Source organism: Fulvia fulva, chromosome 1 (genome assembly GCF_020509005.1).
Source record: "Fulvia fulva chromosome 1, complete sequence".
NCBI lineage: Eukaryota > Fungi > Ascomycota > Dothideomycetes > Mycosphaerellales > Mycosphaerellaceae > Fulvia > Fulvia fulva.
Genome location: NC_063012.1, coordinates 4,324,300 through 4,348,965, shown reverse-complemented (window position 1 = coordinate 4,348,965; position 24,666 = coordinate 4,324,300). Strand labels below are relative to the sequence as shown.

Sequence of the window (24,666 nt, the reverse complement as noted above, 5' to 3'; positions counted from 1 at the left end):
CCGCGATGTTATAATATATCTATAGGAGCTTCTCCTTCGGATTGTGGTTGAATTGCTTATTTAGGAACTGATCTAGGTTATTAGCCGCTATAACACTTAGCTTCAGGTCGCCGCCCTCGTCCTTACGTCCCGTAGGTAAGATATAGAAGCACTTAGCTCTAGGCCGGTACGCGTACATCTCCTATACGCGTTAAGAAACGCCCTAGTAGTCCACCTCTTCTTCGTCGCCTACACTAAACGATAAGACATTCAACTCCGCCCCTTCTACTATAAACCTACCGGAGGTTCTAGTAAAGGGCTCTAGTCCGTATCGTACTTATGCCTGCCTTCTAAGGTGGTTTAGGGACTGTACTATTGTCGATGTCCGGTTAGGTAGATAATAACTAAAGCAGTAGTCGGATCTAAAAGCTACCTTACCTATAGCCTAGAAGATATCGGGGTTGTACTAGCTTAACTATAGCAGTCTAAGGACGATGTCGTACTCGAGGTCGGTTACGTAGTATATCATTTACTCGTAATGACTACCGATAACTACGTCGATTAAGGCTACGTAGGTAATACGCCGTATACTTACCTTTCTATCTCCTAGCGTAAGCCTCTTACTTTTTGCTAGCTCGAAGAGGGGTATTATATGTTTGCGTATAAATTTCTAGTTAAGAAAGAGAGATGTACTCGTAGAATCTAATAGGCCTCGAGCCTTTTTATATTGTATCATTACTAGTAGTACTATATAAGGATGTATATCTAGTTGTTGTCCTTTTAGTACGTAAGCTAACAATCTTAGCTCGCCCTTACTATAGTCCGCCTCTTACATTCTATGTCTCTTAATCTTATACTCTTTCTGACCTAGGAAGTTCGGTTAACCGCTATCTACTACGCTTAGGTAGCGGTCGTACCATTTCCCTATTACTATAGGTCTATAGTAAGGGAGCTAAGGTTCGGGTTAGCGTTCGCGTTGTTTCGTAGTCGCGGTAGGCGATAGTTACTATCGTAACCGTATATCGGGCACTCGGGGTTAGTCGATATATACGAGCCTATACGGTAGCGGTAGTACTTGCCTTACTTCTTAAGTTCTTCGCGCTACTTACGGTTAAGCTATAGTAGATTCTATAATTAAACGGGTAGATCTTCCTTCTTCTTAGTGCCGGCGTATTACGGAGGATGCTAGACCACGGCACCTACTACGCCTATAGCGGCACTAGTAGCTACTAAGCTATTCTAGTTATTCTAGCCGCCGTTACCGTTACTACGAGGACGCTCCTTCTATATGTATAGGCGGTCTGTTTCGTAGAAGCTCTCGTCTATAGTAGTGTACTCTTCGATAGCGTCCTATATATTATATAGTCGACGGTCGACTTCGCGGTTACCGAAGGTCTTAATAAAGTACTTACGGTTTAGTCGGTTACGGAATAGTATAAGCTCGGTCTTATCGCTCTATTCTATCTAGGCACGTAGCTTCGAATAGCGAGCGTAGAAGGCTACGAAGGTCTCGCCCTGCTCTTACTTATAGGTAGCGATGTCAACTATAGCCTTAGTTCCTTCGTTACGGGTACTATACTAGCGTGTTATCTAATCTAATAGTTCTTCGCCCGTCTTGAACTTATTAAAGGACTGTTGCCCTAGTATAGGGATCCTCGGCTTGATGCTTCGCTAGGGATCTCCTTAGGTCTATCCGTATACGAAGCGTAGACTATCTACTTCTATACGGAAAGTAGCTATAGTCAACTTTAGGAGCACGCTACTATACTAGCTATCGAAATTCGGATCGTTATCGTTCTTGAAGTGTCTAGGATCTAGCACGCCTTTCCTAATCTCTATACCGCGAGTCAGGGTACGGTCGATAGTAAATAGGCGTTTAGAGAGGTCCGTAAGTAGTGTCTATATACGACTAGAACGTAGTCTCGAGTCGCGGTTATCTAGGCGTAGGCGATCATCGCGGCGGTTATTACGTCTTCCGCTATTACTATTATCATCGTCATCTCTACTACTACTACCCCCGTCTCTACTAGTAGCTTTGCGGTACTTACGTATTAGCTACTCGAGTAAAGTCTTACGTAGGCGGGAACGAGAGGGTCGGCAACTAGATCGGCCTCGATTGCCTCCTTCGTTCTATATAGTGCCTATAGCTTCGAGTCGAGCCTTTAAGTCATCGATCTCCTTCTATAGGGCTAGGTTTTTTGCTTTAGCGTCCTACTTCTTTGCCTCGGCATCCTGTGCCTTCTTCTTCTCTTTCTCGTAGATCTTACTGAACTGCTTATACAAGTTGTTAGCTTCCTTATACTTCTTCTCTACCTCTTATAACTTGGCTAGGTCGCAATCCTTCTTACTCTTAAGGTCCGTGGCTATTCTCTACGTTATAGCCTCTTCGCTTTATAGCATCTTATAGATGCGGTCGTACTCGGTGTATAGCGTAGTGTACTAGTCGTTCTAGACGGTATTAGCTCGCTCTATTATATCGAGTTACTAGCCTTTAGTAATTATAGTATTAACTACCTATAGTACTAAATCGTAGGTAGTCTTTAGGTATTAGGAAGCGAGGTTCGCGAGTTTGTCTAGATCGACATTCTAGTATTCGGATGTAAGGATATACTCTGCCTCGTCGAGTAACAGATATACCTCGTCTAGTTCGTCGGGGTCGTTAGGGTTCTCTTCGAGCTTGAACTCGAACAGTTCTATAAAGTTAATCTTGCTAGCTACTACTCGGTCGACAGCCTTCTAGTATACTTCGTCAATCTCTTACTATAACGCGACACCGGTATTAACTATAACACGCCGGTTATCGTCCTATGTCTAACTCTAAGGAAAAGAGGAGAGGTCGGGGAAAAGAGAGGTACGTTACTACTTGCCTTTGCCCTTCTAATTAGGCTTCTAGGGTAGCGGTATACCGCTATCTGTCTATAAGGTTATGTTGTCTAGGTTGTTTAGGGGAGGCGTAACGATGCCTTTGTCCTAACTGTTTACTAACGCGCGACTACCTACTAATAATATCGCCGCGTTACGCTCTCTAGGCATCTACGCGCAATGCGCCTTACCGTGTTCTAGGGTGTCGCGCTCTCGCGATTCGAGTTCTGTCCTGTTATTACGCGTCCCTTACCTAAATCCGTAATCTAGGTAGGGTAGTAGAACAAACTATAAGGGCGCGCGTACTATAGAGTCTAATTGAGATAGTTATTGTTCTACGAAGCTACGAAAGAGGAGCGCGAGGCGCGGCGGGCTTATAAGGAAGCGCTAAGCCGCGCTAACCCGATACGGAAGGTCCGCGGTTTAGCCGGGCCGACGCTTCGGTAGTGAAGTAGCGCGGGTCGCCCGTAACATTTCTCGTCGTATTATTCTAAGCTACCGTTATTACTAGGCCGCTAGGTATAATTATAACCTTACTAACTAATAGTAGTTAGTAGGGCGTCGTTTTAGTAGTCGTAAGTAACTATAGTAGGAGCTACTAATAGACCTTAAGCTTAATACCTACTTTAGTTCGGATATAGAGAGAGGTTATTATAATTATTAGTAGCCTAAGCTTACTATTACTAGCGGGAATAGTAGTAGAGAGAACTTACGGTATTAACGAGAGAGGTAAGTAGCTAATTAAGAGGTAGCTCGTCGTCGTTAGGCTAGAATAGGTAGAGTTAGAAGTTCTCGTTTCTAGAAGCCGGTTATAATAAGATTAAGAAGCTATTAAGTTATAACTAGTAGTAGTATTATATAGATAGAGATTACGTAATATAGAAACAACACACCTTAGCAGCTGTTTAAATACAGTCCTAGGCATAGTTTTTACAACCCCTGTTCTTCTACCTTTTCTTATTAGGAAGGATGCATCCACTGCTTGGCGTAGCTCACCACCTGGTGTGTCCTCCATTGTTGGCTATTACTGCCTCGCAGCGTTCTCGTATACTCTTGCATATACGTTGTATGTCCTTAGGTGTGGGCTTGGCCCATTCTTAATAGTGAGATTGAAGGTAGCAACACCTTCTGAGATGGACATGGATAGCCGGAAGTGGTTAGCGTAAATACAGGGGTTGTAAAAACTATGCCCAGGACTGTACATCGGCCACGCTGCTCGACGTGTCTCGTTAAGCGTAGCGACAGAGCGCTAGCCACACCGTAGTGCGAGCTTGCGAGCACGTAGGTAAGGCGTTAGCGAGGGAGTGGAGCTCTATACCAGCCCTAAACTAGCCTTGGCGCCCTCTGTGATGAAGCGTAGCGACCGAGCGCTAGCCACACCGGAGTACGAGCTTGCGAGTACGTAGGTGAGGCGTCAGCGAGGGAGTGAAGCTCTACACCAGCCCTCAACTAGCCTTGGCGCCCGTTCTGATTGGTCGACTTCCAAGTTTTAGGGTCACGTGACCTACCGCACTGTGCCTGTTGGCGAACTCGCAAACATATACTCGTCGCTAACGCCTATATCGTCGTATAATAAGCACTGCACGTCGGGTAGCGGTAGCGTGGATCGCACGCTACTTTGCAGTCTAGAAGGGTTGGTAGAGAGCTCCACTCCGCTACGCTTACCTTTGGAGGTTCACAACCGCCAACAGCACATTTTTGTAGCGTGCGATCCACGCTACTTATCGGCGTGCAGTGCTTAATGCGACTATAGATGCTTTAAGAACAGGAGCATATGTTATTTGCGAGGTCGCCAACAGGCACAGCGCCGCAGATCACGCGCAGCTTGGATTAGTCAGGGTGTCTTTTGAAACCCCGCCAAAAATCCTTTGGAGGTTCACAACCGCCAACAGCACATTTTTTGGTGAAGTCGGTGAGGCCAAACAGCACATATTATTGGAGGTAGGTTGGAGGTAGATATATGCGCTCGACCACTACTACCTTACAAGCAGTCGCTACGCCGTGTTGTTGCCATCTTGATCATCGAAAGGCTTGATTTCTCGCATGGATGGCCACCTTTCTGGCCGAGTGCCCTTGGGGAAGCTCTTCAGGCCTGGCCCCAGGTATCTACGTTCGATGCATCACTCCCGTGCCTCTCGATATCGACCAATACTACTGCCGACGTGTATTGTTACAGAAAGGACTATGTGCGCAAGCAGACTTCTGAACCTTCACTGTGGCTGTTGTTAATTGACAGCTCTTCGTCCGGGACTGGAGGATACTCACTAGTACGACTCGATATCGTTGTTCAACGCAACTGGTCGGATCACCTCACTTTCTACCAACGAAGGGAATCTCTTCAATATTTCTCCCGTCACGAGCAGCTTCGACGGGTCCCTCTCATGGCTCTCAGGCTCCCGGTAACACTTCAGATGGCCTTGGATCATCTCTCGTACCTCTGGCTTGATATCTATCATTCCAGCTGTATCAACAGCGAGCCCGATATTACTTGACTTAGTGTAATGCTCGGCGTTCGCGCGAAAGTATCCTGCCAGATCATGCTTCGAGTTTGGCGGGTAATGTGCCGAGGCCCTGGCACCGCTCTCCAGCGGAAGCATGAAATACAGTGCCTGAGCATAGTCCTCTGGTGAAGCCTCGGATTTGTGATGGCAGAAGACGTCCACTCCTGGGAACAGATGGCAGAGCAGCTGGATCACAACGACATTCGTCTTGGACTCCTCCATCATTAGAGCTACATTGTTCGGGTTGAGGGCCGAGTCTCCAGGTCTGCTGTCAAGGTGCTGAGCTGAAAAGACCTTAGCTTGGTCCAGTAACACTGCCGACGCCAGAAATTGAGTGACTAGGTCAGCGCACTGGCTTGCAGAGATGTTACTTGGCTTCCGGCACACTGCGTAAGAGGCGATGCGAACATTGGCTCCACTGCTGACTTCTTCCAGCTGTTCTTGGGTCAAACATGCCACAACCTCATCGCCAGCCTCAAGGCCCGTTCCCTCCGTGACACGATCAACAACTTCTCCTACTGCTCCGGCCACGATACTGGTAACAAACTCTCCTTTGGAAGCGTGAGCATTCGACAAAAGCAGAGTCTGCTCCGCTGGAACCGTCTTTTGAATCTTGAGCAATCTGGTCTCTGGGTTCCGAGCTTGTGAAGTCATGGTGGACCGAGGAGATCGCCTGGGCAAGGCAGCAATTGTACTTTGTATACTTTTCGATCGGATGACGCCACGCCGCATGCTCAAGGATGCTGGACGTCACGAGCCTGTAACAAAAAGCAAAGCACAAGTTGTAGTAGCATTATCGCTAGTTACATACTTCCTATGGAGAGTACCTGTCCCAGCACCCTACTCTCTTCTCTCTCATCCAACGTTTCACCTGCACCCCAGAACTAGACGTTTAAGGTGTTTGGACAAGTACAAGAGGACACTCGGCCCGGGTTAGAGCAGCCATAGACACCAGTGCAGCCTCTGGGTTCGTACAAGCATTGGAAGTACCCGGGCAGCCTAGCACTGCATCGACCTTCGCAGGTTGACTGCTTGGGTTGTCAGACAGCATGTCGGTGCTCGGGCATAGCAATACATACCCGAGCAAGCAGAGACGTGCTTTCGATGTTAGGGGTCATGGCTCCTGCCTCTCTTTTAGAGGCGCAACCAACGTCGTCAGCAGCATGGCGACTGTGATTGCGATGGAGTAGAAATGTATGCTTGTGGTCGCCTGGATCGAGGCGATGTTCAATCGATGCGCGAGAAACGTTATTGACAGCATCTTATATGTATGCGCTCTGTTGGCATGGTGCGGCCGTGCGCACATGCGTGGGAATAGCTCACAGTCGTGCCTTCCCGATCGAGGTGCATAATGTGCCTCCGAGGAGCGATCGACAACTCGCAGCTTGCTGTGCCGTGCATGAGCAGCGAGCTTCACGAAGTCTTGTCGTGAGATGATGCAGAGGATTATCACGCATGACACACAGATGTGCCCTTCTGGTCAGTCAAGGGTGTGCTCTTCTGCCGTGCTGCTGTCGTCGGTGAGAGAACAGATCTCTGCTATTGTGCAGGCGCCAGCCTCTTCTGTCCACGGCCACAGGGAGCGGCAGTGCATCAAGTACCAATCACTATGTCTTATAAAGTGTATCAAGGAATCCACTCGCCAATTCGCGCACAATGCTCTTATCAGGTATACTTCCCGCAACACCATAAAGAGCAGCAGCGTCGCCCTTCTTGGAACTTGCTTTGCCCTTGCATGACTCGACCACCTCCTCCAAGTCCCTGATTAGTTCATCAACAGCCTTTACGATCGGTATCGTGACGGCAACGTGTATAGCCGCGGGGTCTTGCAGCGCATTGAGATGCCAGCCCTTTGCTGACATACCATCAGCAATGTCATAAATATCGACATCGAGACTCGGAGTGTGCTTGTTGTTCGCTGCACGGAAAGACACCACCGAAACCATGGGCTTCCCAATAACAGTGATGCTATGTCGAAGCTTGTCAGACTCGCGGATGGCGTCTGCGATCTTCTCAGCAGCGCTCACGATCTGGACACAAGTATCGATGTAGCCATTCTCGCCCATGTGCATGAGAGACGCCCAGCAACCAGCAATGAGAGCACCTGGCCTGGAACCTGCCATATTCGGCGAGGCGTATACGCCGCCTGACCACTCTGGACAGACATAGTATTGGTATCTCCGCAGTTCTGCGTTACGATACAGCACGACGCTATTGCCTTTCGGTGCGAAGCCGTATTTGTGTGTGTCGACGCTTATGGATGTGACGCCAGGCACTCTAAAGTCGAAGTCTGGGGACTTAAAGCCTGCCTTCTCCAGAAATGCGATGACGAATGAGCCCAAACAGCAGTCTACATGCAGGGGTAGCTTGTGTTTAACTGCTAGACGAGAAAGAGCTGGAATTTCGTCCACGATACCGTGTGGGAAGTTGGGCGCGGAACCGACAAGGAGGATTGTATTCGAGTTGATCAACCTGCTAACAGAGGGCACGTGGACCTGGTACTTCGGCTCTGGGCATGGTACTAGATGAATCTTGATCTTGAAGTATTCTCCAGCCTTGCGGAATGCCGTATGTGCTGTGTTGGGCAGGATCATCTCTGGATGTCGTACGCCTCGTTCATGGTATGCTTTCTGACGTGCGGCCAGAACAGCCATCAAGATGCTCTCTGTACCACCGCTGGTCGTAACGCCGGCGCCACTTTCTGGTGCGTTGAAGAGACCCAGCGTCATAGCGACCACTTCTGCCTCCATCTTTCGCACACCAGGGAAGACGTCTGGATGTATAGGATTGCTGACACCGAATCTCTTGAAAGCGTCTGCCTGCAGATCTGCAAGCTCAGAACCACCGTGATAGACAGCTCCACTGACTCTTCCATCTTCCCAGCTCGTATGCTCCATCTCTCCCAGCTTGTCCAGCTCTGCTTTGATCTGTTCTGGCGTCCATCCCGTAGCAGGCACAGCAGTGAAGTTCGTTACACCGGGTCCGGAAGGAACGAGCTTAGCCTGAAGCTCCGAGAGTGCCTTATCGACATCGGCGCGCACTTTCGATTGCACGAATGGCAGCTTCAGAAACAGGCCGTAGCCTCGCTTATAGAGGTCGTGGTAGAGGATCTGAAGGGAGCCCAGTAATCCGTACCCGCGCAGTCTGTTCCAGACACTTCGAAAGACGCGGAGGATGAATATGGCGAGTAACAGGTTACGGACAAGGTCAAGACCGTGGGTGAGCAGTAGTTGGCGCGAAGTTGGTCGTCGAGGATCGTATCGCTTCCGTAGCTGTGGAAGGCTTACGCTGAGGCGACTTGAGGAGGACATGATGGCGGATGGGCAGCTCTGTGCTATCGAGGTCGCTGGACAACTTTCATGCTCCTTTAATGTTCTATCATCGGAACGAGAGCGCGGGACGCATTCAAGGCACGACAATGGACGTCACATGCATGCTCATGCTCATGCTCATGCTCATGCTCAACCCTCCACTCATGATCAGAAGTCGGCGTCGGAGGGGAATGTCTTCCGAGGTCAGGGCCGCGGCTCATCAATTGATGGCCAATCGATTCATGCATGCCTAACCTTTACTGGCTCGTGCTATTTTCGTGCTTCGCTGCCGCCTTGAACGACAACCTCACGCTCACACTGATCAGCAGTACGAAGGCAAGAGCTGTTGGCCAGCAGCGCAAGGTCCATGTCCTGAGCAATCTGTTGAAAGGCTGAGCACGTGTAGCTGTACTCACGGCCGGCGGTCGTCCTGTTCGTTCGCTCAGAAGAGCCAAGAGACTGAGAGCCCGTCACGCATCATATTGCCTCGAGCGTCAGGCTATTCTAACGGCCATACATGTAGCAAGGTGCCTGTACAGTGTAAGAGTGGCTCTTGCCTTAGCAACAACTGAAGGCTCGAGCCTCCCCTGACCTTCGATCTGACGCGGGGATGACCCACCGGTGCTCTGTACATTGTACACTTGCATGTACATGAACTGCCAACTCGAAGTCGACACTATCTCCTCGGCGATCCACCATGGAGGAGCCGATCAAGACGCGCATCTTGATCATATCCGACACGCACGGCGCGCCTCTCGTCAAAGAACATGGCAGAAAAGACCCCTTCGCGCCCTTTGAAAAGCCGCTCCCGAAGGCTGATGTGTTGATTCACTGCGGTGACATGAGTACGTACCGCTGAGAGTTCGCCTGTGGCCTCGACTGGCAGCTCAGACAGTTGCATTGTTTTGTTGCTGACCGCGATACTGACGCGCTCTTCTAGCTACGACCGGCGGCATCACGCAATACCACGACACACTGGATATGCTCAAACAAATCGACGCCACTGCCAAATTTGTCACCGCAGGTAACCACGACCTCTCGTTGGACAAGGATTACACCTTATCACATGCTCAAAGTGAGGACATGACCTACGAAGAGGCAACAGCGCTTACGACCCGTGCACATGACCTCTGGATCTCACCTACTGGCCGTGCTAAACGGGAAGGAGTAACATATCTTGAGGAAGGCGTGCATGTGCATAGTCTTCCGAATGGGGCAACCATGTCGATCTGCGCGTCGCCCTATACACCAGAATTCTGCGACTGGGGCTTTCCGTACGATAGAGATGACGACCGCTTCAATGGTGAGGGAACGAAGCTCAGCGATGCGGCTACCGTCACTTCACAGCCCATACCCGCCCCTTCTGAGACGCCAATTGACGTCTTTGTCACCCATGGACCTCCTTACGGACGACGCGACAGGACGCAAGATGGAATGCTAGTGGGTTGCCCTCACCTGCTTCGTGCGGCGATGCGAGCGCGTCCGATGCTTCATTGCTTCGGACACATTCACGAAGGCTGGGGTGCTGAGCGCGTCTCGTGGTCACCCTCAGCAGACACGGTCACCAAGTCACCTTGCACGATCAGGCAATGGACGAAGGAAGCAGCCTGGAAGGCAGGTGTGGCCAATAACGGCGAGGGCATCTCGAAGATAAAGACCGACCGAGACGAAGCCGAGCAGGATCATGCGGTATTCGTCGATGCCTCGCGGACTGGAAAGCCAATCCAGCGGGGAACGGAGACACTGATGGTCAACGCATCCATCATGAACGTTAGGTATGTGCACATGCTCGCGCCACATCTCACTCTCGAAATGAGCTTCCGCGGTACGGAGCTGCTTCTTCAGATCGTGACTGACAGACTTGTGCAGGTACCGACCGATAAATGCCCCCTGGGTCATCGACATCGACTTGCCGCGAGCTAAAGCTGCCTGAACGCGAGCACCCAGGGCTCACTCACCATGGTCTCCAAGCCAACTGCCATCACAAGCAGCAAGAATCGCTCTTTGCGGCATCGAGTACCTGATACATGTCGAGCTCAGCCTCTACGATCCAACCAGCCAGTTCGAAGTCAGCTTCAACCCTGCTGCCCCAAACACCGCAGTCGAGGACGATGGGTGCTGGGTTGCCTTCGACCCCAACACTGGTACACGTACGTCGACACAATGGGCAGCCAGTACAACAGACTTTTGCTTACTGAACTTGAGCAGGGGTCATCACAAAGAGCAACACAGCCATATTGTTTCGTCCGGAATGGCCACTGCGACGATGCGGCATGGGCAGTACGCTAGCTGATCAGGCTTCCAACAATGGTATCTCTAAGAGCATTCTCATCCCGCGCAACCCCTAGTCTCAGCAACTCATCAGCAACTACCAGCTGCTTCTTGAAGTTCTGAGCATCTGCATCAGCCTGCCAGTACCTCGTCCCAATCACAAAAATATGCGCGGCGATCCTTATCGCTACTTTCGCCACGTCTACCTTCTCCTGTCTCTGCGCTCGATACGCTTGAAAGTACGCCCTGAGTGCCGCCATGCCCAATGTATGGTCCCGAAATGCAGCGACAAAATACATCTCCGCCGCCATTTGCCCGATATCAAAGTCCGCCGTGCCAGGCTTCGCGAGTTCTAGATCAATCACGTAAAGCTCAAGAGCTTCAGGGTCAATGAGGACATTTCCAGTCCAGAAATCTCCGAGTGTGAGAACTTCGTTTCCATGATTGATGTCGTGGATTGCTTGATCTGCTGCGGTCTGGATGTGTGGGCCGCTGTAGCCGTGCTCTGCGGCGATTGCGGGCAGTTGGGTGAAGTAGAAGCTTGAGGAGAGTGTTCTTGCCGTTTCGTTGCCAGAAAATTGGGAGAGGATGGTGGCGTTGTTGGTTGAGGTGTTGTTGTGTATATTTGCGAGGTAGGACCCGAGGATTGTGCCGATGGTGCTGGCTTGGCTGGTGGAGAGGCCTGGGGCGAGGTAGGACTTGACGCTGGGAAGGGGACCTAGGTCTTCGAGCAGGAGGAGCCAGTGGTGTTTTAAAAAGTGGTACGTTGCTGGGACACGGATGCCTGGATGATGGAAGGGAGGCTGGGAGAGGAGGGCGAGGGCAGCGTACTCATAACCCTGCTGGTACATCAGTCGGTTACATTATGTGGTGATGAAATGTGTGACGATACCAGTCTGGTTTGATCGAGCTTCCAGCCCGGTGCTCTCGCTGCATAATTCGCACTGTGCTTTGCAATCATCGTGGGAGGTGATGAGTTATCGTCTTGCCATACGCGGTACACGAAGCTACCGTAGCCTTCTGGTAATCGTTTTACTTTGTGGCATGTTGGGTATAGATTTGAGCGGAGATATGTTTGCATGCCTTGCTCTGTGGTCAGGTCCATGCTCGACATCCCGTCCCAGACCGAATACCCTCGCGCTACTTGAGGGAAGGCAACACGATGGCGACCCGCGTCTATCTCCTTCTCAAGCGCTTCGTGTAGATCCAAAGGCCTGTGTATCTGTGATGGACTTTGTGATCAGTGATAGACGGAGCTGGCGGTGTCGCAGATCCACAGTACCTAGGTAGGTGGACTGCCAAGGAAGGTGGCAGCTCCGGTCAAGAATATCTTTGGTATACACAATGGGTATCTATAGCACACGAACCATCCCTAAACGCCTCGCTATTGTCAACTAAAACATCACTTGACCTTGCCCAGGACAGTTTCTGGTCCTCTTTCCACACTCATATTCGCCGCAGTATTCTTGATGCTACTGAGCATCCCACGATCAAAGTCATCTCGCGACCGCAGTACAGCTTCGACCCATCCTATCTGCACGTCCCAGTACCCAGTTTTCATCCTTTCAAAGGCTTCCACAACACCTGGGCCCTTCGGCGCGGACAAGATGTTCTCAAAGGAATTAACCGCACGCCACTTGTCCTTGACCAAGTCAAAAGCTGCGCCATGTTGACTGAAGAAGTTGAAAACCGTGACCACGTCGTCCTTGATTTTCTCGGTGAAGGGGTCCTGGCGGCGGAACTTGACGCCCTTGTTCTTAACACATTCGAGGTAGCGCTGGAGTAACGCGTCGGCGAGCTCTTCGATAAAGATGTCTTGTAGTGATGGGTGTAATATGCCAGTAAAATCCTTGAGGTAGTCTTCGAACGTGGTTGTAATGGATGCCATGGTCTTCTTCTGGTACCACGACTGTGTAAAGAATTCGCTGAGCACCGGCTTGATATCTGTGGCGAAAATTATTGCTGCGAAAAGGGACATGCAATGTGTCGCAAGATCGACGTAACCGTTTGTGAGATGTTCGATCTCAGTGCTGGATGTGATTGCGTACGAAGGTGTCACAAGTGGTTCGAAGTCTGCCTTGAAACGGGTCAAGAACGACATGGCGTTATGCTCCGGGTCGTCATCAATGTTAGTGATTTGATCGTTGGCAATTGCAACGAGCCACTCTTGCAATGTGCCGACGCCTTCGAGAGCGGATGTGTCTTGCGCCATCTCGACCTTGCGATACTCGTCGTCCACAAGACGTTCCCACATCTGCTGTCGACCTTTGAGCGCGCGGATCATGGCGTCTACAACACCCTCAACCACATCGGGCCGTCCGGAAGACTGCGCGACTGCGAGCTGCTCTCTAAGCATAGTCCACATATCGCTCAGACTCTTCGTGTGTAGTTGATCATCGGCATCCTGGTCCAAACTTCCTTCTGTACGCGAGAGGAACGTCTTGCGGTCTGAAGCTGCCATACGGTCCATCCATTCTTCCACAGCGCGGGTGATGAGACTGCGATATTCGCGAACAAGCTCCGTCTCGCGCTCGTCGATTACGTGAGGTCGTAGCTCTTCTGGCTTCATGCCAAGCCGTGTCATCTTGCTGTAGTACTTCTCCACCCAGTTGAGAATTGCCAGCATGTGCACAGGTGTGATGTCCTTATCGTCCAGCCTCTGCACAAGAAAGTCATGCATGAGCTTGTGGTAGATGTTCGTAAACGTTTGAAAGATCTTCCACTTCTTCGGCATCAATTCCTGCAGTCCCAGCTTGACAGTGTTGAGATCGTTGAAGAACCACCTGACGGCCTTCTCCAATTTCTCTGGGTCCTCATCGAATGCTTGCTTGACTTGCTCGAATTGTGCGGTGGCGCTGGCTTCCACAGCTTGCAAGAACTTTTTCTTGTAGCCACGAAGCTCTCTTTGACCAACATTTATGCTCTTGAATCGTGATGCAACGTCTTGAAACTCTCGTTGCGCGTCTTGTAATGCTTTCGTTTGGCGATCTTTCTTCTCTTCCTCCTCTATGACCAGCGCCAAGCGTACAACCAGACCATTATTTCCTGCTTGTACAATAGATATGATGTTGATACACGCTGTGCCGACGTGCTCGTCGAACCAGTCTACCACGTCGTCCAGCCGCGCAAAGTGGTCCCGTAATGTGACGCCTCCCTCGAGCGGGAGGTTCTCGATCAGCTCCAGGCCGCTCTCACCGTCGGCACTGCCCTTGACCTGATCCATCGCCTGATCTCGCACATCCCGCAGTCCAGTCAAGCCAGCATGCACAGCCAACAGATTAGGCTGATTGTCCATGTCCTCCTCGTCCTCCTTCAAGAGCGCCTCCAGCTCACTCAACTGCTGGCCAAAGGTGTCTATGCTCGCCTTGACACTCTCCACAGCCGCAAAGTTCCTCTGCATCACGCTCATCTTGTTAATCTCGGGGAAGTCCTCGATCATGCCCTGGGCTTCGGCGCATAGCTTGTCAATCTTCATCATCTCTTCCTTGATCAGGCCGACAATTTTTTGGCCTTCGTTGATGCTCGTCATACCATTCTGGGTGATCTCGAGCTGTTCCTTAAGGCCATGCTTGAGCTGGCCGTCGATGGCCGCCTTCTTGCGCGTGAACTCGCCGCGGAGGGAGGGCAGCTTGTCGAGGTCGTCCGGGTTCTTGAGCAGCTCGGCGAGCTTCGAGGTTGTGTCTTCCAGCGATCCATCGTTCATGGTGAAATATGCTCGGGAGTTGTGCTGTGGTCCGAGAGCTGTTGTCGCATGCAGGTCGTTAGGTGGGTGGGATTACTGGCGCGGAGATGGCGGAGGTGACATGGAGCTGGAGCTGGACATCGACGACTTTAAGCACTGCGACTTTCCGATCACATAACATCGACACCTGCATCATCCTGCTCTGACCGCGTCACAAGGCAAACAGAACGTACCTTAGCCTACTCATCAAGAGCACACACAACCAACAACACTCCCGGTCGACTCCCGCAATGGCCTACTTCCGCATCACACTCCTGAGATCTGCCATTGGCCTCCCTCGGAAGACATGGGGCGTGCTCGAAGCACTCGGCCTCAGGAAACGTCTCACCACTGTCTACCACCCAGTTTCGCCCTCAGTCGCCGGTCAGATCTTCGCAGTCAAGGAGTTGGTCGACGTTCAGGAGGTGGATCAAGCTTTGTCCAAGGATGAGTTGAAGGAATTGAGGAGGCCAGATCCCGGCTTTTATGTCGAGAAAAGAGCGAAGGATGTCAGGACAGGACTGTGAAGAGCTGTAGGGAAGGATCACGAGGATGATGGAGATGACAGTAGTCTGTCAGGCCACCCGAAGACAGTGAGCGAGGAGGTGGACAAAGACAGCACGATGACATGACTACCAATCTGCCCAAATGACCGTCTTGCGACACTGGCGTGGACAGAGTGAGTTTCGTGCTCCTGAGGCAAATCACGGACGGCGCTGGTGAACCTCCGCTACGCTCTCAGAGCGCGACATATGGAGGAAGAGTGGCAGTGAGGCCATGCGGAAGGCTCCAGCGATGCATCCTTCGCATCGAAGAATTGAGTCACCGCGATCGCGCGCGAGCAGCTGAAGGGCATGCAAGGCAGATCATATCATGACGATCACCAACCTCACTCATAACATGAAGCAGCAGAGCACCCGTGCGCTGTGCTGGAGGTGTTGCGAATCACAGCCAAAGACAAGAAGTGGGACGTTAAGGACCGGTGGAATACATAAAGGGCAGGAATACATTGTATGTATACGTGCTCCTTCCCTCGGAGTTACTGATCTGTCCACGAAGAGTTTGCCGTCTGCCAAGCAAAGGATATTACGGAGTCACGTCCAACAAAATCAACCTTCTGTCACTGGGTCGTGGTTGCAGGCAGCCTAGATTACCGCGACGACCACCGAAGCCACTGCGGCACGTAACGTCGGATGGCCGTGGACTCAAGCCAAAATGGCCGCGCCTACATTGCTCGAGTCGCACACAAAGCCTTGACCATCGGCTCTGCCATGTCTGTCGGAGTTAACTGGTGAGCTGTCTGTCATGTGTCACTGGCACTCGTCAGTGCTTCACCATCGTACTCGCTCGAATGGTATAGTCAAATGGGTCCTCAATAGGCATTCATGATTGTGCATGCCAGACCTTGCCTCTTCTGTAGCCAGGGGTCTGGCTTTGACCGGCAGCGTGCATCTTGTTACTCTTCTAGCGAGCATGATTGCTTTGTTTGCTGCCTCGTAGACCATGTCGACGATGGTGTCGCCGTTGCTTCGCTGCACATTCCCCGGGACCGGAAGATGTCCTGACGCGTGTGCAGACAACAACGGAATTTGGACTTCGCGCATGCCATTCCCCCATCACTGCCTGTCGTCGAGATGACACTGCGGCACAGCATGGCTTGCTTATTAGTCGTCTACACGTAAAGATCCTCGTGACAGCATAACTCAGCGAGCACTCACGATCGGCGGATGAGCATGAGGCATACGAGACACTCGACCACCGAAAGGGAAACGGGGCGACAGCAGGCTTTTTGACACTGGCGATGCAATGTCAATGACTATGGTGCTGTCGCTACTCACGAAGTCTCAAGCATTCATTACTTCGATACTCGCTTCGACGCGCTTGCCATGCTTTCGCCAGTGGCGACGAGCGCAAAGTTGACGGCAACGACACCCCTGCGAAAGCCGGCTCGGAAGACAACAACCCGAAGACTGGTAGCTTGAAACATAACGGAGACCTTCTTTTCCAGTCGCCAGCACGTAGCCGACGGGCCTGATGAAAAATTCAAGTGTAGAGAAGGGAGGAATCGAACTCTCCATCTCGTGAGTTTGGTATGGTACTGGCGGAACGAGTTGCCACCCTCCGCATGTCAAAAGAATGAGACAGCTTTGGGCCCCTCACGGATCCTGCCATTGGACGAACTCTCCGAAGAATTGGTGCTGCAAGCAGCGACTGCCATGAAGGCAGATGAAGAAGGTAGGAATCGAACACCACATTTTATGAGTTATGGTACCGGCGGGCGGTTGCCACCCATCGCATGTCAAAAGAATGAAGACAGCTAGAGCCCCTCATGCGTCTTAACCGTTAGACGACCTCTCCGAAAAAGAGCAAGATTGCCACAGAGTGGCGAATGGCGATGGAGGGAATCGAACACCTCGTCTCTCAGCTTGATGGTACTGGCGTAAAGAATTGCCACCCTCCGCATGTCAAAGAATGGGACAGCTTGGGGCCCGCTGAGGATCCTGCCGTGGGACGACATCACCGAAAAGGGTTGTGTGTCAAAGACACGGCCTCAAAAGAGGCGACTGGCGATGGAGGGAATCGAACACCTCATCTCCCAGCGGTACTGACGTAACGAGTTGTCACCCTCCGCATGTCAAATGATTGAAGACAGCTCGGGGCCCGACTGGAGATCCTGCCATTGGACGACATCACCTGAATGTGTATGATGCTCTGTGATATGTCAGTCAAAGGAGAAGAGGAGGGAGGACTTATTGCGAGCTGAGGTGGGCTGGTCTTGTGTTGTGGTGAGGATGGCTGTGGGTGAAAGGAAGGAAGAATTTTTGGGAAGGGAACTGGAGTTTTGTGCTCGCGAGTGTGACTCGTCGCTGGCAGTGGATGCTGACAAGCTGTCAAGAGCTGTCTGAAAAGCTGTACGAAGAAACATTTTGACCAGTGCTGTCGAAGGAAATGGTACCCAGCTCGGCATGCCGAAAGCCTGATTCCACTTGCTGCTCATACCACTGGCCAACGTGGCCTTACCGAGACTCGACAGCACAAGCTGCCATTCGCACATGAGGCTGGCAGTGGGTCTAGTGCTGGAAACAGGCCGTAGCAGCTGCCACCTCCCGCTCTGACGCCGAAGCTTGTGGAGCCTTTGTGCCTCAGGTATCGACAACATTGTCGGTGTAATGTTCCAGCAATGAGGGATCACAAGGCGGTATTGATTTTGATGAACAGTAGTCCATGCTGCGTCTGTCGAAGCGTGGGGTTGGAAGGATGCAGAACTGGTGGAAGCAGATGTGGAATGAAGCAGATGTGGAATCGCGACGATGTCGGGGAGCAAGAAGATTGACGTGCGACTTCTCCCAGCTCGAATTGCGCACACGCCAGCATGAGACCTTGTGGAAGGCATGTTGATCTTGATGGCGCAGAGTTGCTCAACACCTGCACCCGCCTGCAAGATACAAGTGCCAGAGCTTAGCTCATCGTCCTTGCAAAAGCATTCCGAGCTGGCGCGATGTTGCTATGTTGCTATGTTGCGGAGTCGGACCACTGACACATCCACAGCAGCTTGTAGCAACCGGCTTTTAAACGACTGACGACAATGAAGCAGCGATCCAAAAGAAGCTGGGATTGTGTCATTCGACCTCCGGCTATCTGACAATTTATCACAACGCAATGCAATAACGCCGTCTTCCGCCAATCTCACGCAGCGCCAGTCTACAAAGGAGTCTTCTCCCGTCCGCACTTGGGAGCTTTCTAAGCTCAGCCATACTCTACCGTTCCAACGCCATCACATCTATCGTTTCTATGCTCGGACCCTCATGCCTACATCTATGGCTGTCCCGGCATGTTCGGTAAAGCTGGCTGCGCGTACTGCCAGAAGAAGGTATCAAGGCTGCTCCAATGCTCGGAGTTGGCGAAGCTAAGGAGAAAGAACAGATCAGTGGTAGTTCGACGTTCGTAAATATGCATTCGTTGGCGGTCTGTGCCCAATCATATGTACACCTCTTGTACAGTCCATAACCAAGATCGCCGACAAAGCAACGCCGCACGCTATGCAAGGCGATATCGCAAATGCAAAGTGAAAAAGGCCATCATTTGTTGTGCAACAAGAAGTTCCGCGACGAATCCCATTTTTCTGCATTGGCATATCTACAAATGGGGAAGTTCTCGTCAGCCCTGTGTCAGTAGTGTATGGTGGGGGTTCTTCTTCCTCTTCCTCTTGCAAATACAATAAAAAGGAAAAAGTTTCAACGTACATGTATGTCATGCTGCTGCGTAAGCTGTTCTGCAGCGTATCCGGATAGCCCTCGAAAAGCCACATCACACTCGCCCAGCTAACACTGGCAAACACTGGCCAGGCATATCTCTGCACGGCTTTCGTATGCTCAGCGTTCAGGCCGAGGAACCCCGCGCCGCCGTGTCCGCCGTAATGTGAGCCCACCAGCGCATTGTCACCAGGCGGTTGCACGGCGAGTTTCGCGAGTGCCAGCACCACGCGCGCAAAGACGTATATCACGATCTGCTGGTTAACACTGCTCGTTGCTCTCTTCCCGTGTCCAAAGACCCAGTATCCGCCGAACAAGCCAGCCAGGAACGTGTGCGAGTGGTGTTGCTTGTCACCGGAGGCTTTCCGCAGCATAAGCATCGAGCTCTTGTAGAGAAAGGCGAACAATGCCAGATTTCGCGCATGTTGCCGCGTGGCTTTGTAGACCAACTTGATCTTCTCCTGGACTGTGCCGGATCGGAAGAGGAAGATCATGACGAGGGCGTGAGGAAAGCGGACTTTGGTGCCGTACACTGCGCCATTGCGAATGGCTTTGAGGAGGACGAGTGGCTGTTTGTACTTGGGATCGAGGATTATGCGTTCGAAGGTGGCCTGCAGTACCATGTTAGTATCGTCGTATCCAGCACGTAGTAAGGTCCATACCTGTAGTTGCTTCAGCGAGTCGGCCATGGTGGGCTGTGTGCGTCGCCTGGCGACGTTCTGTAATGCTCGTCGGTAAGACCGTTGCTAGAGTATCATCAGGGTGATCAGGAAGCGGTATACTGGACTGCTGTTCCTAGAAGACGATCGGGCATGTGAAAGAAGTCTGTCCTTGCTGGCGCATGATGCTTGTGCCGGGATGACGGCGTGTCAACCGAGGCAACGACGGCATGGATGTGAAAGAAGATGACATGCCAGCCAGCCACTCTTATGTACATGTAGTTCTGCCAGCTCCGGGGCTCTTTCACGGCATCCATCTCATCTGACATCAGGCTGCGATCTTGAAGGAGCTCGCTGCTCGATGACACGCCAGTAGCATCGACTCACCGCTGCTCTCTCAGGACACGGCCATGAAGCGAAGAAGGCTGCACCTGCTCATCGCCCAGAACACGATAATCGCGCGTTGCTGCGGCCGAAGCTCGGAAATACATGTAGTCCCTTGGTGGACAGCACAATCGAAACATCAAGGCATGTTGTGTACAGTTTCGACCTTGGTAACACCTATCGACTGCCGCTGTGCCTGCGCCGGTGACTATTTGTGTGAAGATGGACAGGCCTCAACGGCACTCTCTGGCCTTCGCTTGCGCCTGCAGAAGTGTCACCACCATGCTGCGAGCAGGATCACGGGTGCGTGGAGCACTGTGAGGAAAGAAGCCTCCGAAATGGCTACATGTACCTTGATCAAGGACGTCTGTCAGCATCGCGGCACAACCTGGCACTTCGAAAGCATATGCATACTCTGCTGCTTTCGAGAGTGCACTTGCTACTTGCTGCTGTCGACAGATCTGGCTAGAGTGGAGTGACAAGAGTGACCTGCCGGGTGTTACTTCTCCAAGTCTCATGCTGTGTGGCGATGACAGTTTCCAGATCTCGAGTTGTGGTCTTGCAGGTAAGAAGTATACATTATCTGCCAATCTGACAGAAGCACGTTTCTCGACAGTGTCGCTCTATTCATACAAGATGACACTCCCCATGGCTCCATCGAAAGCATGGCAGGCATATCTTCTTGCATGCATTGCAACTATAGGGCCAAGTCCTCTGGTATCCGCCGCACCGAACTCCAACACAATTTACGGTCCTGTACGACCTCCAGCGATCCCACTTGCGGTCAGATCCCCGTATCTCAGCGCCTGGTCAACCACCGCAGAGGGTGCGACCTTAAACAGCAAAAACCCTACCTTTTTCAACGGAGCCGAACTTGGTTGGGAAGGATTCATCATGGTTGATGGTGTGGCATACGAATATCTCGAGGCTGGAGCTCAAGAACTGCCGGAACGAGGACACACCACTCCAGCGACTCAGACTCACGTTCAATACGACAGCCAATGGAGCAATTTTACCTTCACGGCGGGACCTCTAGAGGTCATTGCGAGCTTCTTCTCGCCAGTGCTACCCCAAGACACATGTCGCACGAGTATTCCGGTCAGCTATATGTTGACGACTTTCTTTGCTCGAGATGGCGAGGCCCATGATGTGAAGCTCTATTCAGATGTTCAGGGTGCGTCGTGGTTCGACCCTACCGGTCAGGCGCCGGTACAAGGTGCGCCTTACGATGCCTGCTCTGGATGTAACGAAACTCATGATCCTCCTGATCCCGTCTCAGTCTGGGTGATCCGACTGACCGAAGAGACCACATTTGCGGAGGTTGACGATCGTCCAGCATGGGGAAACCTCACATACGCATCAAGTCCTTATGACGCTTCGAGCTTCAGTTCTCTGCAAGGCAGAAGCGCCGATGTGAGAGCCCGGTTTCTGGCCGTACCCATGTCAAACCAGAAGTCAGCCGAGATCGCGAATCCGGATCTTGTATTTGCATTCACCCATACATTTCCTAACGCCACCAACGGAAGTGCCCTTTACTCCATCGGTTTATCTCAGCAACCGGCGATCCAGTACTTGACCGCTAGCGGACTTGCGTTCCTAGAGCCATGGTGAAAATAATGCAACGGGGTCTACTACGACTCACACAGCATGGTTGAAGACCATTACCGCGATTTCTATCGGGTAGCAGCAATGGGCGCAGCGTTTGAAGTTCAGCTACGTAGCGACGTTCGAGAGTACTATACCATTAGTGGTAACGACACCGGTCTCTCACTCACAAAGGACACACAATCGGACAGCACGTTGCCAACAGAGCTTACCATTGAAGCACAGAACTACTACTCAATTGTCGCGCTCTCAGCTCGACAAGTGATGGGCGCATATGTCTTGACCAAGCCACCCGACTCTGCTAGGACGTTTGCAACCGATCATACGAAACCATGGATGGTAAGTTAAGTCCCGAGTATAACCCCTGACGTCCGGGTCATTGCGATACAAGTTCTAACCCTCGCTTTTAGTGGCAAAAGGAGATTTCTTCTAACGGCAACATGAACACAGTCGATGTCATCTTCCCTGCCATGCCCTTCTTCCTGTACGCCAACTCGGATCTTCTCTCATCTCTCCTCACACCACTGTACGCCTTTCAATACAGCGGTTTCTATCCCAATCCTTGGAGCATTCACGATCTCGGCGCACGCTTCCCCAACGCGACCGGTCATGTTGCTGGCGACGACGAACCTATGCCAGTAGAGGAATCAGCAAATATGTTAATCATGTCCCTGGCATATGCTCAGTTCAGCGATCAAAGCGCAGCGGTGGCGCATGGCTTGTATCTCTACGACATCTGGAAGCAATGGGCTGAATATCTTGTCAAGTACACCCTCATCCCGGAAAGTCAGCTAAGTACCGATGACTTTGCTGGCACGCTACATAATCAGACCAACCTCGCCATCAAAGGGATCGTCGCACTGGAAGCTATGAATGTCATCAGCAAGGTTCTCAACAAGACTGAATGGCTGGCCGATTATGGCTCTATCCCGAGGGAGTACATCACAAAGTGAGTAAGGTCAGATGCAGAAGCCTTGATGAGACGCCTGAGACATTTCCGCGCTCATGACTTCTGCCGCCCTTTATTCGAGACACTTATGCTAACACACTGTACCTCCCAGGTGGGAGATGCTTGCGATTGAGCCAGGTACCGAGCATACATCTTTGACATACCAGCTCCGCTCCTCGTGGGGTCTACTGTACAATACCTTTCCGGACTTACTCCTAGGCCCGGATATTGTGCCGAAGAATGTCTCTGCGATGCAGTGCAAGTGGTATCATGAGGTATCTCAGGAGTTTGGAGTACCTTTGGACAACAGACATGGCTACACGAAGAGTGATTGGGAGATGTGGACGGCTGCTACGTGTGACGCGAAGACCAGGGCCATATTTGTGAATGCTATGGCACACTGGATCAATACGACGTCGACTGGATTGCCGATGTCGGATCTGTATGAGGTATGTGAGGTTGAAGTGAGGAAGTATCACGGACAACACTGACTAGTAGTACATGTGTAGACAACTGGCACTGGTGGCCACCCAGAATCACCAGCTTTCATTGAATTCAAGGCCCGACCTGTCGTTGGAGGCCACTACAGTCTGCTAGCGATGGTGATGAAGAGGAAGATCGAGGAGGCCGCTGCGAATGGTTCTTCCAGGACGTTCCCGAGAGCGAAATACATGGATCTTGCCCAGCTCGGCCATTGTGATTCGTGAGACGGAAAGACGTGGCATTGGAGACGGGGCGGAAATGAAGCTCGGTATGCTCGCAGCATTGCTACGATGGAGCATCATGCAAGAGATGTTCTGCATAACACTTAGACAGCATGTTCTCACTCCTCTGCCTTCTCCTTTCTTTCTCTCCCTCCCCGCCTCATCCTCCTTCATGTGGTCGAACGACATCAGCTGGTTGTACGCGCGAATGGCTTGAGCACACTGCTTCAGCTTTTCGTCGAGGTCTTCGAACTCGACGAATTGCATTTCCGTACGAGGGGCATTCTCTTTGTCATTATGGTCGACTATCATGCATTGATCGACCAGAAGCTTGGCACCTGTCTCAGCGGCCAAATAGACTGCCTCTTGTACTTTGGACAACGCCATCATGAGCCGTTTGATCGCGATGAACAGACTGGCGACAAACTTGTCCTTTTCGTTTCCGTCAACTGTATCAAGGTCGTCGGCAACTTCTTCGGGTCGATTCATGATTAGACTGTCGGCTTCTTCGGTCAATTGGATGAGTTCTGTGAAGTCTTTCACTGATACTGGACGCGGTTCGTTGAGAATGTCTGCAATGTCGTTGCGCTTAGCGACTAACGCAAGTGTTGAACTGCCTGGTCACTGGATCTCGGTCGACGCAGATGAGTTTTGGTGGTTCCAGGTATAGAACGATCATTAGTCTAAAGTGTGGATACATTCATCTGGAAGGGTCATAGCAAGGCCCTAATACCATGTGGTATGTTTGTCAAGCACAACGGCCAGGATGCTCAGTCCTTTGATTTGTTGCTGGCTCGTTTTGTCGAGCACGAGCTGACATGCTCGATCATGCAGACCAAGGCCGAAACAGCAGCTTGTGAAGTCTTTCTTGCATGGAACTTTCGTGGGCATCTGGGATGACCTCGAGAAGCCTTCGCAAGCGCCAACTTCGCCTGTCAAGCTCCATGGTCGTGCCATTCTTTGCCAAAGTGGCCTCGTTGACTGCAATAGCGCAACGCCATTGCTGTAGAGCAGTTGCTCGGACTGGTCATGGAAGACCCATAGTTGTTGTCGCAGTGACAGCGCCCAGTATGATGCTTGAATCCCTCTTGGACGGCACCTTGTTTTCTTCTGCGATGGAGGCAGTCAGTCGATCCGCGGACTCCAAAAGGCTTCCAGCATGACATAAGGTCCAAGGATTGTCAAGGTCCGCCACAGATCAACAGGTCCTCGATGCATATCCCTCGTAGCTCTTGTGGCTGAGGGCACCACGCGCCACCAAAGGGTGAAAGCATGCGCCGGTATCAAGGCTCAAGCTTTGATTGCGTGTTCGGAAGGATGGACCGTGACCTTGCGGAACAAGATAGATCAGCGACTCGACATCATTGGCGCGTAATGATGCTAGTGACTTCGGCGGAAGAAGTGGCAGGGAAAGTCAGCAGTCTCGAGCGGTGCTGACGCTGAGACATGCCAGGCTGCAAGTATCCT

The 24,666-nt window shown here is 51.6% G+C and overlaps 8 protein-coding genes across 8 annotated transcripts; 3 read left to right on the top strand and 5 right to left on the bottom strand.

Annotated features, from left to right (window-relative positions):
- Positions 1-5,105: 5,105 nt before the first annotated feature.
- On the bottom strand, positions 5,106-5,996 carry CLAFUR5_00892 (uncharacterized protein; the record flags this gene model as incomplete). The annotated part of the gene is made up of 1 exon (XM_047900040.1): positions 5,106-5,996. One exon carries the CDS (start codon positions 5,994-5,996, stop codon positions 5,106-5,108), a length of 891 nt encoding a protein of 296 aa, XP_047756151.1.
- Positions 5,997-6,949: 953 nt separating this feature from the next.
- CLAFUR5_00891 (Sphingosine-1-phosphate lyase) lies at positions 6,950-8,653 on the bottom strand (the record flags this gene model as incomplete). Its single annotated transcript, XM_047900039.1, has 1 exon — positions 6,950-8,653. The coding sequence occupies one exon, from the start codon at positions 8,651-8,653 to the stop codon at positions 6,950-6,952; it is 1,704 nt and encodes a 567-aa protein (XP_047756003.1).
- A 697-nt stretch (positions 8,654-9,350) lies between these two features.
- CLAFUR5_00890 (putative rhamnogalacturonate lyase C) lies at positions 9,351-10,586 on the top strand (the record flags this gene model as incomplete). Its single annotated transcript, XM_047900038.1, has 3 exons — positions 9,351-9,498; positions 9,594-10,428; positions 10,523-10,586. 3 exons carry the CDS (start codon positions 9,351-9,353, stop codon positions 10,584-10,586), a joined length of 1,047 nt encoding a protein of 348 aa, XP_047756004.1.
- A 352-nt stretch (positions 10,587-10,938) lies between these two features.
- CLAFUR5_00889 (4-hydroxytryptamine kinase) lies at positions 10,939-12,038 on the bottom strand (the record flags this gene model as incomplete). The annotated part of the gene is made up of 2 exons (XM_047900037.1): positions 10,939-11,763; positions 11,817-12,038. The coding sequence occupies 2 exons, from the start codon at positions 12,036-12,038 to the stop codon at positions 10,939-10,941; spliced, it is 1,047 nt and encodes a 348-aa protein (XP_047755727.1).
- A 288-nt stretch (positions 12,039-12,326) lies between these two features.
- On the bottom strand, positions 12,327-14,627 carry CLAFUR5_00888 (Exocyst complex component sec6; the record flags this gene model as incomplete). The annotated part of the gene is made up of 1 exon (XM_047900036.1): positions 12,327-14,627. The coding sequence occupies one exon, from the start codon at positions 14,625-14,627 to the stop codon at positions 12,327-12,329; it is 2,301 nt and encodes a 766-aa protein (XP_047755726.1).
- Positions 14,628-14,896: 269 nt separating this feature from the next.
- CLAFUR5_00887 (54S ribosomal protein L33, mitochondrial) lies at positions 14,897-15,172 on the top strand (the record flags this gene model as incomplete). The annotated part of the gene is made up of 1 exon (XM_047900035.1): positions 14,897-15,172. The coding sequence occupies one exon, from the start codon at positions 14,897-14,899 to the stop codon at positions 15,170-15,172; it is 276 nt and encodes a 91-aa protein (XP_047756244.1).
- Positions 15,173-18,724: 3,552 nt separating this feature from the next.
- On the bottom strand, positions 18,725-19,587 carry CLAFUR5_00886 (Peroxisomal membrane protein 4; the record flags this gene model as incomplete). Its single annotated transcript, XM_047900034.1, has 3 exons — positions 18,725-18,782; positions 18,890-19,509; positions 19,561-19,587. 3 exons carry the CDS (start codon positions 19,585-19,587, stop codon positions 18,725-18,727), a joined length of 705 nt encoding a protein of 234 aa, XP_047756243.1.
- Positions 19,588-20,577: 990 nt separating this feature from the next.
- CLAFUR5_00885 (Glutaminase A) lies at positions 20,578-23,202 on the top strand (the record flags this gene model as incomplete). The annotated part of the gene is made up of 5 exons (XM_047900033.1): positions 20,578-21,533; positions 21,588-21,885; positions 21,957-22,495; positions 22,608-22,944; positions 23,005-23,202. 5 exons carry the CDS (start codon positions 20,578-20,580, stop codon positions 23,200-23,202), a joined length of 2,328 nt encoding a protein of 775 aa, XP_047756253.1.
- Between the last annotated feature and the right edge of the window lie 1,464 nt (positions 23,203-24,666).